General features: G+C 34.0%; 1 protein-coding gene across 1 annotated transcript in view; it reads left to right on the plus strand.

Annotated features, from left to right (window-relative positions):
- The window catches only part of GAN (gigaxonin), a 62,699-nt gene that overhangs the window by 23,529 nt on the left and 24,508 nt on the right, over positions 1 to 14,662 (plus strand). The window contains exons 2-3 of the mRNA XM_003757849.3: positions 9,271 to 9,385; positions 11,727 to 12,077. Coding sequence (XP_003757897.2) covers positions 9,271 to 9,385; positions 11,727 to 12,077 — 466 coding nt within the window. The remainder of the gene's footprint in view (positions 1 to 9,270; positions 9,386 to 11,726; positions 12,078 to 14,662) is intronic.

The raw sequence follows: 14,662 nt of genomic DNA on the forward strand, positions 1-14,662 counted from the left end.
AACATTTAATCATGTTTTTCTCTAAAAGAAATGCCTGGAAGAAAATATCCTGGAAAGCCAAGGTGGAGTAGAGGCAGCAACTCAACCAAACTTCCCAACATATCCTTCCAAACAATTTTAAAATAGTTCCTCACATCAAATTCCTGGAGTGGTAGAGACAATAAAGGGCAAAGTCATGCAATTTTGCCAGAATAAGACAATTTAGAACTGTGACTATGGCAAGAAAGGGCTATGATACTATGGTAGAAATCTACCCAGGGGGAAGGCAACAAAGCAACAAGACTCACTGTGGACAGCTATGACAGGCTGTAGCAGTATCTGGAGCTCTCAACCCAGAGATGGCAAGAGAATTAGACAACTGGTCAGAAAGATTATAGGAGACCCTTTCTGCTTCATACATAGTTTTGGTAGCAGTTCCAAGGTGGAGAGGAGCACAAAGAAGTCAGGTTCACAAAAAAGGGATCCTGATCACAGTTTCAGAGCCAAGAGAAGTGCTGCATAGAAGCTTGGGTCCTTCTTGAATAAAAACCAGAGCACAGACCAAAAGAACAGTGACTAGCTTTTTGATCACATCAACTGGGAAGCACTAAAAATTTGCAGACCCTCCCTATCAACCTAACTATTAAAAAGGCAGCATGAAAAAGCCTGAAGCTTGGGTTAGGCTATTTCCACACTCACCATGAACAAAAGACATTTGATTGGGGGAGAGGGAAGGGAAAGGTATTATGATGTCAGGAAAGACCACAACACAAATGCAGAAAAAGAAAACTGAAAAGCTATAAGCAAAACCTCAAAAGAAAAAAAGTAACTTCAAGACAAGTCCAACAAGAATTGCTGAAAGCTAAAGAAAGATAACAATGAAAAAGGAAAAATTGAGGAAAGAAGTGAAAGTGAAGCAAGAAAAATAAGAAAAGAAAATAATAGCTTTGTAAGATATTTTTTAAAATGAAGAAAATAATACCTTAAAAAGTAGGCCAAATGGAAAAGGAGTTACAGAAATTCACTGAAGAAAAGAACGTAAAAGAATTGCCCCAAATGGGGCAGCTAGGTGGCGCAGTGGATAGAGCACCAGTCATGAATTCAGGAGGATCCGAGTTCAAATGTGGTCTCAGACACTTAACACTTCCTAGCTATGTGACCCTGGACAAATCACTTAACCTCAATTGCCTCAGCAAAAAAAAAAAAAAAAAAAGAAATTGGCCAAAATTTGGGGTAGGGGAGGCACAAAAATTCATTGAAAAATAATTTCTTAAAAATTAGAAATGGATGATTGGAAGCCAGTGAGTTCATGAGACATCAAGAAAAAATAAAACTAAACAAAAGAATGAAAAATAGAAGAAAATGTAATATATCTCATTGAAAAAACAAGTGATCTAGAAAATAGATCTGGAAAAGATAATTTAAGAAGTTACAAAGAAAAACAGCCTTCATGTGCTATAAGAGATCCCAAAATGAAAAATACCAGGAATATTGTAGCCAAATTGAAGAACTCCCAAGTCAAGGAGAAGATATTTTAAGGATTCTTTGCTTTAAGCACTGAGATTGGACACTGAAACCCTTCTCTGGCTACAAGGAAGCACAGAGCTGCAGAGCCCCATGAGGGAAAGGGGAGGTGTTCTGAGTGGTCTCCTGAACATTAAGTGAAAACTGACTTTATAATCCTTCAGAGAGAAAATGGATATTTAATAAAACAGACTTTTAACTATTCCTGATAAAAGATTAAATCTGGAATATAAAATTTGATAAACATTGGATTTGAGAACCATAAAAAATAAACATGAAAGAGAAATCATAGGGAATCCAGTACAGTTAAATTGTTTGTATAATTATGATGATACATGAATTTCTAAGAACTTTATCATTATTGGGGCAATTAGGAATCTACTTTTTTCTTTTTTTTCCAACATGGCTAATATGGTTATATGTTTTCAATGATTTCACATATATAATTGATGTCTTATTATTTGCCTTCTCAATAAGTGGGGGAGGATTCTGAAAGGAGGGAGAGAATTTGAAACTCACAATTAAAAAAAAGAATGCTAAAAATAATAAATTTGGGGAGTGGGGGAGAAGGAAGATCTCACTAGTTCTAGAAATAACCCATTCCTCCTCGAGAAGTTCTTTTTCTCAGCAAGTTTTCTTATGTCCAATCAACATTTGTCTTCTTGCAACTACTGTATGTTTCTCCAAAGTATCAGCTAGAGATAAGTAAAACAAATCAAATCCCTATTCTGAATAACAATCTTTGTAATACTTGAAAACTGCTATTATGTATCCCATTAATTACTTTTCTTTTGGCTAAATAGGATTGGTTCTCATGTCAGAATATGCAATCACCTCACCATCCTTTCACATTTCTCTGGGTCTGTTTTGTCAGTTTGTCAATGGCCTGACCTAAACTAAACACAATATTAAAGATATAGTCCAACCAGAACATTTTATAACAATGTACCCTTCTTTTCTCTCTCTAATTACCATGTCTCAATACAATCTAAAGAATAAAATATAAATTGTCACCGAAAAGGACAAGAGGGGGGGGGAAATGTGAGGAGCCATGAAAAAGCTTTTGAGTACAATCCTGATAACCGATCAAAGTTTTCAGCCTAGCTAAATTGAAACAGGTTCATTGTCAGAAATTTGGCAATGATGATTTTGTTGTTATTAAATGCACAGGCATTTATAAAACACATCTGCTAAGGCATGGAGAAGAGGTTGTCATCTACATTGATGAAGAGAATACACAGATTAATGAATTCATTGATCCTTAAAAGTTGAGAGTGTTTTAGCCTTTTAAAGGCAGCAGTACTGCATTTACTGTCCATTTTGGACAGTGTGGTTCTGAATGCACTTTTTCTTTTCCTTATAGAACAAGGAAAAGCTTGACAGAATGTGATGTATGATTGGGGTGGGAAACAAATATGAGAACATAAGCACATACACACACAAATACACACATATATATGTATATATATATATAGAGAGAGAGAGAGACAGACAGACAGACAGACAGACAAAGAAACACTTACTCTTCAACAGATACCTACTTGTCAGAATCAGGGAAGAGATAAACTCAAGACTTTCTGTGATGGAGGTAATTGTAACCTCCCACTGAGGCTACTGATTGCCAGGGCCATACATACCAATCTTCCCCAGAAACACATGAAGATGAGCTGATGTTAAGGTGCCAAACAACCTTTCTTTATTAGTAATCTCAGCAGGGGTTAGCAGGAAGCTAGAGCAAGTGTATGCATTTCTCTGCATCTCTGCCTCTCTCTACTTCTCTTTGCATCCTTCTCTGCCTATGGATTCAAAGCTGGTTATTTATATTTACTCTTCCCTGGGATTATCCCATGCCTAGCCCACTCAGCACTATGTAGGTGGATCCACAGAAGGGAGACACCTGGAGTTAGTGCTGTATCCTAAGAAAAGATCTAGCAAGAGGATACATCCCTCGCCATCTCAAGCAAACACACCTGTAAGACACAACCTCCTGCCTCAGAAACCAAGCCCCTTTTTACCTCCTGGGTCCATTCTACCAGCTGACATAGCATACATGGCAATACTCAGAAGGAAAGTCCCTAACAGGTAAAGGCCTTGGCTTTATGAAATATGAGGGAAGTCTTATTAATTACCTGATTGACCTTCTTTCTGTGATATCACAGTACATTGGCAATCAACTTCCCTGTGCCCTGGTTTTTACCTTATTGATATGAGCAAAATATTGAATTTGGTCACTGAGGTCATTTATAGCTCTAAATCTACTTACTATTCTGTAATCCTGTTTCTAGCCATAAAACAAGCTAGACTTTAAAACTCAAAAGAGGGTTTTATTATTTTATTTTTTCACTCATACTGGCACACATTGAATTGAGTCAACTAAGGTCCTTTTTTATGTGAATGTGTGCTAAAGCAGGTTTCATCCAATTACAATTAATTTTTGGCCATAAGAGCCAGCCAAATGCATTTTTTCCCTAGCTAAATTTAGTTTAGTTTTGAATTTAGTCCATACATCTTTCTAATCTGTTGGAGATTTTAATTCTAATTCTGTTTTCCAGCTTTCAGCTCTTTCTCATTATTATTATTATTATTATTATTCATGAATATGATAAATGCTTTTTATCTTCATCCAAATTTATATAATGAGACAAACAGGACAGGGACATATTCTGGGGCAGGCTTCCATCCTACTTCACATTAATCAGAATTCTTTTAGTACAGTTATTCAATGAGCTTGCTCTTTCTTAGTACTATGCCTTTTGAAGTAATAGATTTAGGGAACACTTTTTTGTGTATCTGCCTTGATAGGCACTTTGAAGCACAAACATGTCATGAGCTTCACAGTGTCACTTATATGAATGATAAAGCATTTTTTTTTAATTTATTTAATAGCCTTTTATTTACAGGTTGTATGTATGGATAACTTTACAGCATTGACAATTGTCAAACCTCTTGTTCCAATTTTTCCCCTCTTTCTCCCACCCTCTCCCCCAGATGGCAGGATGACCAGTAGATGTTAAATATATTAAAATATAAATTAGATACACAATAAGTATACATGACCAAACCGTTATTTTGCTGTACAAAAAGAATCAGACTCTGAAATATTGTACAATTAGCCTGTGAAGGAAATCAAAAATGCAGGTGGGCAAAAATATAGGGATTTGGAATTCAATGTAATGGTTTTTAGTCAGCTCCCAGAGTTCTTTCGCTTGGGCGTAGCTGGTTCAGTTCATTACTGCTCCATTGGAAATGATTTGGTTGATCTCATTGCTGAGGATGGCCAAGTCCATCAGAATTGGTCATTGTTGGGGTTTACTTGGAGGCAGCCTTAGTCTCAGTTACAGTCAATAATTAATCCAAAATCACAGCCAGCTGCTAAAAATGCAAACGTTTATTTCTCCTTACAAATTAGCCCGGTTAGTTGAGGCCTATCTCTCTGCCTGGCTCCAAGAGATCTTGCAGCTTTGTCCTTGGCTTCTGCCTCTGCTTTCTTCAGCCTCCAGCCAGCTCCAACTCGTGGCTTCTCAATCTCCAGTCTGTCCCAAGTTCCAAGAGCTCCCTCTATTTATGTGCTCTCCCAAAGGTTAACTCCGCCTTCTGGAGGGAGAGGGATTCTGGGTTATCTCCCAGAGTGCTCTCTGGTCCTGAGAGAGGTGTGAATTCAGACTAAGCCCTACATGTGTGAACTCCATTGAGTACTTAGATACTTATGAGCTCTCTAAAGGTGTGAACACAAGCATCGTTCAATCAGTATTAGCAACTTATCACCTTGTAAGGATTCACTCTAAGGTGTGAACCAATAAGCACTGTATCAGTTCTATTGAGTTAACACCAGGATTCTGACATCACCCTTGAGTTTTCACCTTGTTTCAAGTTGAGTTGACACTAGGATTCCAACAGGTCATCATATAGTATTGTTGTTGAAGTATATAATGATCTCTTGGCCCTGCTTGTTTCACTCAGCATCAGTTCATGTAAGTCTCTCCAGGCCTTTCTGAAATCATCCTGTCGGTCATTTCTTACAGAACAATAATATTCGTATACCACAATTTATTCAGCCATTCTTCAACTGATGGGCATCCACTCAGTTTCCAGTTTGTAGCCACTACAAAGAGGGCTGCCACAAACATTTGTGCACATACAGGTCCCTTTCCCTTCTGATAAAGCATTTTTAAAGAATATATTATGTATCTGGTATTCTAAGTGCTAGAAATACAAATTCAACCCATACCCTTAAGGAATTGACATTTTAATATGAAAGACAAATTAAATATAGGGGAGTGGTGGCCAGTAAAGGGAGATTTGGATCTGGGGACTCACGGGAAAGGCAAGTTGATATTTAAGGTGTTACCTGACACTTCTATTCCTAAAGCAACTTGTTGTAAGTGTGATTTCCAGGGAGATTGAAATGGCCAGATTTATTGGGAAGTTAAATGGTAGGGGTTAGCTATATTTTAAGTGGGATGATTTGTATTTAATCACCAATTTACAGAGCCAAGGCTGGGGCAAGGACAGGCAAAAATAAAAATGATTACCTTTCTCAGGGTTCATGAACTCTAAAAGTCCAAGATATAGAAAAAAGCCCTATTGGAGAGCAGGGCAACAACAACGAGCAAATGACAAGATAGCTCGCTGATGGTATGAAAAGAATAAAGCCTTAGGAAGCATGCCAAGTGGTACAATTTATTGGGAAAGGGCTGTTGGTCAATCTGATACATTTTCATGTCATGTAGCATACATTTATATCATGTTATAATAACTTAGGAGAGGGAAGTGTATAATATAAAGGGTAGCTTGTTTTTTTATTTTGTTATGTAGCTAAATGATATAGTAGATAGAGTATGAAACTTGGAGTCAGGAAGACCTACCTGAATTCAAATCTAACCTCAAATACTTACTAGCTATTCTAAACTGAACAAGTCATTGAATCTCTGTTCACTTCATCTGTGAAATAGGAATAATAATAGTACCTACTTTAACATGATTGTCTTGATGATAGAGATATTTATAAAGCACTTTGCAACCATAGCATATTATGTAAATATTAGCTGTTACTATTTTTTCCCTCTTAATAGCATTTTATTTTTACATGTAAAGATAGTTTTCAACATTTACTTTTATAAAGTGCTAAAGAGGATGACTGTGCCTACAAACTAGAGGTGTCTTTGTATCTACGTAGTCAAAGGAGTGCTGGCCTCAATTTTTTCTTTGACAACTTAAATTGTATCATGGCGAGGCAGGGGCAGAGCGGGAGGAGAAGAAGAGAAAAGAAAGAAAAAGGAAATATATAATATAGTACTTGTTACGTGCTTTACAATGATCACATTTGATCCTTTAAAAGACGAAGAATGGCCTATTTAAGAGCCTATTGACTCATAATTTTGAATAGGTTTATTGGGATTTAAGAACCTGCAACACAGAAGATGTTTCAAACCTAAATACATGTGAATAATGGCTTTGCTAAATTTGCTAGAAAGTGCTTCCTTTTTTGGGAAAAAAAATGATTCTTAGACAGCATCTGTAGTGCTTTTCATGGAACTTGAATTTATTTTGGCAAATTGTGTGAAAGTGACTCTTAAAATTAAGTATCTGAGGGGTACAGTGGACAAAGAGAATCAGAAATAGCAATCTAAATTTTAGATACATGAATCTTGAGTTCTCTAAGAAAATCTAGTTAATTTGTGATGACCTACCAATTTAGATCTGCAATTTTATCTAAAGAGTTGCCTGGAACACTGAAATGTTAGATTATTTTTCCAGGGTCACATAGCTAGTGTGTTTTAAGGCAGAGGTAGGGAACATCCTGCTTCCAGGCTGAACAAGCTCTACAAAAATATATGCTAAGGCAACTGTAGATAATGATGAGCTGCAAGCTATGTACAGCAACTTCCCGCTGCTTGAGTTCTATAATTTAATGATTTTGTATGGTCCATGAACAATGTTATAAATATCCAAATAGCCTTGGCAGAAAAAAGACATCCTACCCCTATTTATTTATTTAAATTTATTTTTTTTTAATTATAGCTTTTTATTTACAAATATGGATGTATAATTTTTCAGCACTGACCCTTGCAAAACCTTCTAGTCCAAATTTTCCACTCCTTCCTCCCATTACTCTCCCTAGATGGCAGGTAGTCCAATATATATTAAATATGTTAAAATATATGTTAAATCCAATATATGTATATATATTTATATAGTTATCTTTGTGTGGGATGTAGAAGACCCTTACCCCAAATGACTACTCAGAAATCACTCAAAATAGAAAGCAGAAATGTTGTTTATTATGCCTCCGGAGGATGAGCCATTCTATCAAGAGATAAGGGAAAGTGAAAGCTCTGGTTGGGGGGGGGGGGGGGGGGTTAAAGAAGTAGTAAAAATACACAGCTTTTATACAAGAGATTACATCACAAGAGAGCATTAAGAAGGGGAGAGGGAGGCATCTAATTGGTTTTTGTTATCCAGAGAGATTGGAATGGAAGTTTTCTTTTTCCCTGAAATCACCTGATTTCTAGGAAACAGAAAATCAGGCCTTCAGGCTTCAGATATAGCTGGCCAAGCTCAAGTACATATGGGCCTGCACATATTATACAAGTCATAGGGGAAACACAGAAATAATGAAAATAAAATACAGAAAAAGAATTAACATATTCCTGTAAGTTCTTCACTTAAAGAGAAAACTCTATTCCACACATCTTGCTGCATAAGAAAAATTGGAACTAGAAAAAAAAGAAAAAAAAAAAACCTGAGAAGGAAAACAAAAAATGCAAGCAAACAATAACAGAAAGAGTGAAAATGCTATGTTGTGACCCAAACTCATTTCCCATGGTCCTCTCTGGGTATAGATGACTCTCTTCATTACTGAACAATTGGAACTGCCCACCCCTGTTTTAAAGTCTTAAATTGAACCCAGTAGGTCTTCTGACTTGAGACTAATTTTCTATGTATTGTATGGTATAGGAATTCTAAAACCATAAAAACCATTAAAAATTTTGATAATAAAAACTTGGAGGGTTTTTTATGGTTTTGTTTTATTTACTTAATATTTACATTATAATCAAAATTATATGTTTTGATGTAACAAACCAGTAACATTCAAAACAAAAAAAATGCATTTGTTTCTAAAATTTTTGAGTTCTAGGTTCTCTCCTTTTTCCCCACTCACAATTAAGAAACCACTATGAAGTTATGAAAACATTTTCATAAAAGTCAAGTTGTGAGAAAAAAAAATAAATCTCCCACCCTAGAGAAAATAAAAACCCTCAAGAAAAAATAAGTTTTTTAAGAGTGCTTCAGTCTGCATTCAGACATAATTAGTTCCTTCTTTGGGTATGGATAGGATTTTTTATTATGTCCTTCAGAATAGTCAAGGATGATTGTACTACTGAGAATAGCAATATCATTCACAGCTGGTCATCCATTGCTATTACTTTCACTTTGCTTGGCTTCACAGAGGATGTCCCAGTGTTTTTTTTTTCCTCCTGAGACCATTCTGCTCATTTCCCATAGAATAATATTCTGTCATAAACACACACTACAGTTTATTGATCCATCCTCAATTGATGGGCATTCTCTCAATCACCAAAAAAATTGGAGGCTTTTAAAAGTTTTTACAGATCTAAAGTTGTTAAATTGATTTTTTTAAGGTAATAGTTTTTTTTTGTCAAAAAAATAGTTATTAAAATTTGGGGTATTTTGTACATAAAAATTTATTCACTGCTGTATTTTAACTTTGAGATACTTCTTTAACAATAATTTTCCTTTTCCTAGGACAAAATTAAACTATAATCCTCCAAAAGATGATGGGTCAACTTATAAAATTGAACTTGAAGGAATATCAGTAATGGTCATGCGAGAGATTCTGGATTACATCTTCAGCGGACAGGTATGATGCAGAACAGAAGGGAAAGAAGATCTAAACACTCCTCAAGCTGAAGGGAGGGAGGGTTTCCTCTCATTAGTTATATAGTGAAGATTCACAACTGCTGTTATTTTAGTTGCATTTGTGTATCATTTGCTGATTAAGGGCACTTCAGAGCTCTATTTAGCCCAGCATCCTTCCAGCCATGTGGACAACAGCAGTGGAGTTGTAAAAAGACCTCAGAAGCCATCATGTCAAAACAATTTACTTTACAGATACAGAAGTTGAGGCCTTAAAGAATCTATGTCTTTCCAATTTGCCATTTTGATTCTTGTTCCTAACATATTTCTAGTAATATAGGGAAAAGGCTTACCTTCTTGCCTGCAGATTTTCTTTTCTTCCTCTTTTTTTTTTAAAATTAAATTCCTACAACCTTCTAGAAAGGTTAGGGTTTACATTTGAGTTTTTGTACGGTTTTGTATTGTACTGTGTTTGTATTGTATACAATAAATTGTACAATTTATAATAGAGTTTCCATTGACCTTGAAAACTTGTTTTATATATCAGAATCTTGGATTTTAGAAATAATTTTATGGAACTAGTTATCTGTTTCTCCAAAACTGGTTAGTATATGTACCTTGTACTACCTATCTCGGTCTCACTTAAGGTCACTCTCACAGGAGTATCTTTTTTTTAATTAATTTTTTCTACTTGCATTTTCCAATTTATATTTTCTTCCCCTATATCTCCTAAATTTCTAGAGTAAGGAAGAAAAATTATTGGTAATCTATTTGTTGTTTTTTTTTTTTTTTATTCTTGTTTTCCCTACTCCAAAATGTCATTTCATGAGGACACTTTTCTCAGACATTGTATGTTAGTATATTTTTACTCAATGAATATTAAGGACCTACTGTATATGCAAGGCCTTGGGTTCAGTTAAGCACTAGGTGTGTTATAACACTCATAGATCTTATAATTGAGGAGGGGGAAACAAACCATATACAACTAACACAAGGTAGAATATTAAGAATATAAGGGGACATTCTTTCTGAATTTAAGTTAATTTGGTTTTGCTTTCCTAAGAAAGCACAATTTTGTCTTCCTGTGAAATAATCAAAGATATTTCAGAATGTCTCAAAGCCATAACTGAAAGTTATTTTAACTTGTATTACTTGTTTTGAATAAAGTCCATGAACAACATATTAGCTTCCAAGTTGAATTTTAAAACTTATTGTTCATAGTTTGACTTATTTTATTCTCCCATTTAATTTAAAATTTTAATTGCAATATGATAATGCAAGCAAAAGGTCCTGGCAAGAGTTTTATTCAATGTGATACATTTTTGCTTTTTCAAGTATGAATCTTGAGAAAACTTTGCCTCATTAAGAGAATACTATTATGACTTGAGCAATATTCCAATTTTTATCATATGACAGATGAATCTAGGAACTTTGGGCTCCTATTGTCTAAGATTATTACAATTCTATTTTGATTATACTGTAAAAAGCAAATTTTGCTTTGATGGTACTGTGGAATTATTTCTTTCCATTTCTAATTAAAGGTTAGGTATTTACTCTGTGAGATGTTTTTAATAATGTATCAGGAATTCTGCAAATATAATATAACCCTTTTAACAGTAACAGAGATTACTCTCAGAAGAAAAGTGAAGAGATGATAGGGGCCCTCAGGCTAGAATTGGAAGCCAGTTGGGTGAAAGTATAAGAAACAAATAAAAAATCTTTCTGAAAAGCAACTTTTTGAGACTTGTTCTGAATATTAGTTATAAATTCAGATCTATCTCTTTTGCTTTGTAAATATTACATGATGCTTGATCCTCAAAATAATGATGAAGTGTATTACAAGATCCCAAGTTAGAATTTGTTTAATATACTGGCTTTTTCTAAAGTGAGAAAATACAAAATTTTCACCAATAATGGTGGTATTTTTAAGGGCTACTTTGTTAACCAGGACATAATCATTCTCAAGAATCAAAGAAAATCTCTTTCCTCAATGAGCATATATTTTAATGGAGGAGACTTATATATAGTGGTACAGTTAAGATACATGTATATGTATATATATAATATAGATAGATACAAAGGAATTAGGGGAAAATGCTATTAGCTTCTAGGATGAGGGAAAACCTCCCAACATAAAGTTATGTTTAAGCTGAATCTTGAAGGAAGCTATCCACAATAGGCATACATTTATCTATTCTTTTTTCCCTCTTTTCTTGCTCAGGGTGCCTTGACTTTTTTGCTAAAAAAAAAAAAAAAAAAAAACCAAACAATTTGGCAAGTACTTTTAGTTTCAAATACTTAGAATTTAAGTTTGAATATAAAATATTTAAATAAAATTCTTACAGATCAGGCTAAATGAAGATACAATCCAAGATGTTGTTCAAGCAGCAGACTTGTTGCTGTTGACAGACCTGAAAACTCTCTGCTGCGAATTTTTGGAAGGTTGTATTGCTGCTGAGAACTGCATTGGCATTCGAGACTTTGCACTGCATTATTGTTTGCATCATGTACATTATCTTGCTACGGAATACCTGGAGACTCATTTCCGAGATGTCAGCAGTACTGAAGAGTTCTTAGAATTAAATCCTCAAAAGTTGAAAGAAGTGATTTCTCTTGAGAAGTTAAATGTTGGGAATGAAAGATATGTATTCGAAGCAGTTATTCGATGGATATCCCATGATTCAGAAATAAGAAAGGTACTGTAGAGTCATTTGAAATTGATAATTTCTAATGTCTTTCTGAATATTTATTTTAGCTGTTTGCCTATTTTGCTTTATTTTATTAGGGAAGCAACTTACGAATTGAATTGAATTTAACAAGCTGAGAATAAGATTAGCTAGAGGTATAAAGACAGAATGAAACAATCTATGTTCTCAAGGAGCTTTCATTCTATTGGAAAAAGTAACTCAAGCAATGGTTAGATTAATAATGGTAACTAACATGAATATAGTGCTTTGAGGTTTATAAACACTTGCTATATATTTCTTCATTTGAGCCTGTGTGGTAGGTGTTTGAGATATTATTCCTGTTTTATAATTGATAAATTTTTGGAATGTAGTTTCAAGTTGGTTGTATAGAACTCTGAACTCATTATTGCATGGAAACAGTGCTATATAAAATGTGAATAAATTCCCATGCGAAACAAAAATCTATTTAAAACAATCTATTATTATCCTCAAGTCCTGACTATACTGTGGAATCCAACCATTCTTTGGTACATAAGACAACATGCATTATAAATTTCACATAGGCTATTTAGAAACATATCTACTCCAACAATTTGAGGCTTCCTTTGGGCATTATCTAGCTTCTTCTGAGGTCCTCAGATTAAGGAAAGAGTAGAATAGAATTTCAGAACACATAGGCAAAGAAGGAAAAGGTTAACTACATAGCAAGAAGTAGGGACTGAAAAGATTCCTATTAAGGCTCTGACCAGAAGTCCTGTAGATTTGTTTTCTTTGTTTGCTTTGGGGAAAGAGATTTTGGTAGGAGAGTTTTAACTCCTATGCATGACAGTAGCAAATATAGCCAGTCAGGAGAGTGTTTAAGAAATCTAGTTCAGTAATATTATAGTAATATTATAATGATGTCATCTCTGAATGACAGAAATGTTGTAAAATTTAGCTATTCTTATCAATACATTGTCCAAGACAGTTCCAAAAAAACTCATGTTGAAAAATGCTTCAGAGAAGAACTGATGAAGTCCAAGATTAAAGAATTGTTTTTCATTTTTTGCTTTTCCTTTTTTGTAACATGACTAATATGAAAATGTGTTCCATGATTTCACATGTAAAGTTAGCTTGCCTTTCTAATTGTGGGGGAGGAGAGGAGAAAGATTTTGGAATGCAAAAGTTTTTTTTTTTAAAGGAATGTTAAAATATTTTTAAAGGGAGAAGCTAGATTAAAAAAAACAACTTGTTCAACTATATAGAACCTATAGATTGTTAAGATGAAAATTACTTTAGTTATCATCTAGTCCAGAGCTTCTTTAATGGTTTTTTTGTTTTATTTTTGACTGTTTTGAAAGTCTGGTGAATTTAATGAACACTTTCATAATAGTGTTTTTAATGGATAAAATGAAATACATAATGTTACAAAGGAAACTAATTATATTGAAATGCAGTTATCAAAATTTAAAAAAAAAAAAGGCTTTCTATATCCCAGGTTAAAAATCCCTCATCTAGTCCAACACTCTCATGTTATATAAAAAAACTGAGGCACAGAAAGGTGCAGTGAGAATAATAGTGAGTGTCTTATATAGAAAAGGCTACTCCTAATATTAATTAGGTTTTTGCTAGAGAGGCAGGAAAAATGAATCTTCAATGGCTTTTCCCTTTTGTAGATTTTCTAAGTTATGTATTCTTCTTGTGATTATAAGCTATGTGTTTTAGAATTTTTGTGATCAAATTTGCCAATTTCTTTTAGTACATTTTAGGATTGTGATGCTAATCTTTCTTGATATACATATCTATTTAAAATATTTGTCTTTTACATTTATTGATAATTAAATATAGTCAACCCTTTGCTTTGGGTAATTATAAACCCCATATTTGTAGTCTCAATATAGTTAACTTTTCCTTGGTATTTAGATTAATTACATGAAAGAGAGGATTACTTTCATTGCAGATGTCCATGGTAAAACAATAATCATTGTTCCTCCTTTACCACTTCCAGACTCTGCCTTTACTACCATCAATTATTCTTCTCTGAGGTTTATTTGATAATTCATTACCCAGTCAAGAGTCTCGTAGTTATTTATCTTCTGACCCCTAAGATATTCCTGTCCTTAATGAATTCATTGCCTGAGTCACAAGTCTTTCTGTCTGCCTTCATACTGTATTTTTCGACAAAACTATTTGTAACTCCTTCAGAAGTCCCTAGCTAAAAGAAAAAATAAATACATTTTGGTTTTGTCTAAAATAAATAAAAAGTTAGAAAAGGTAAAAAGCTATCCACCTTTCCAGTTCATCAAGTTATTCAATTCTAATGACTTCTCTACCTCACAAGCATTGGTCTAGTTATCCTCCATAAGTGTTCTACTTCTTTGTTCGTGAATTCTACAATTCCTTTATCTGATCATAATCTTTTATCATTCCTCCTACCTGTCAACCTTTTGTCTTTCACCCTCTGATTCTTTCTTTTAACATTCATTTTTTAAAATGTTAACTTCCAAATTCCCTGTTCTTTCATATATACTTATGCAAAAAAAAAAAAAAAAAAAAAGTCATGTTTTAAAGAAAAAAAATTTAGACCACCCAAAAAACAAGCAATCCATAAAAAA

Source organism: Sarcophilus harrisii, chromosome 2, assembly GCF_902635505.1.
Source record: "Sarcophilus harrisii chromosome 2, mSarHar1.11, whole genome shotgun sequence".
Classification (NCBI taxonomy): domain Eukaryota; kingdom Metazoa; phylum Chordata; class Mammalia; order Dasyuromorphia; family Dasyuridae; genus Sarcophilus; species Sarcophilus harrisii.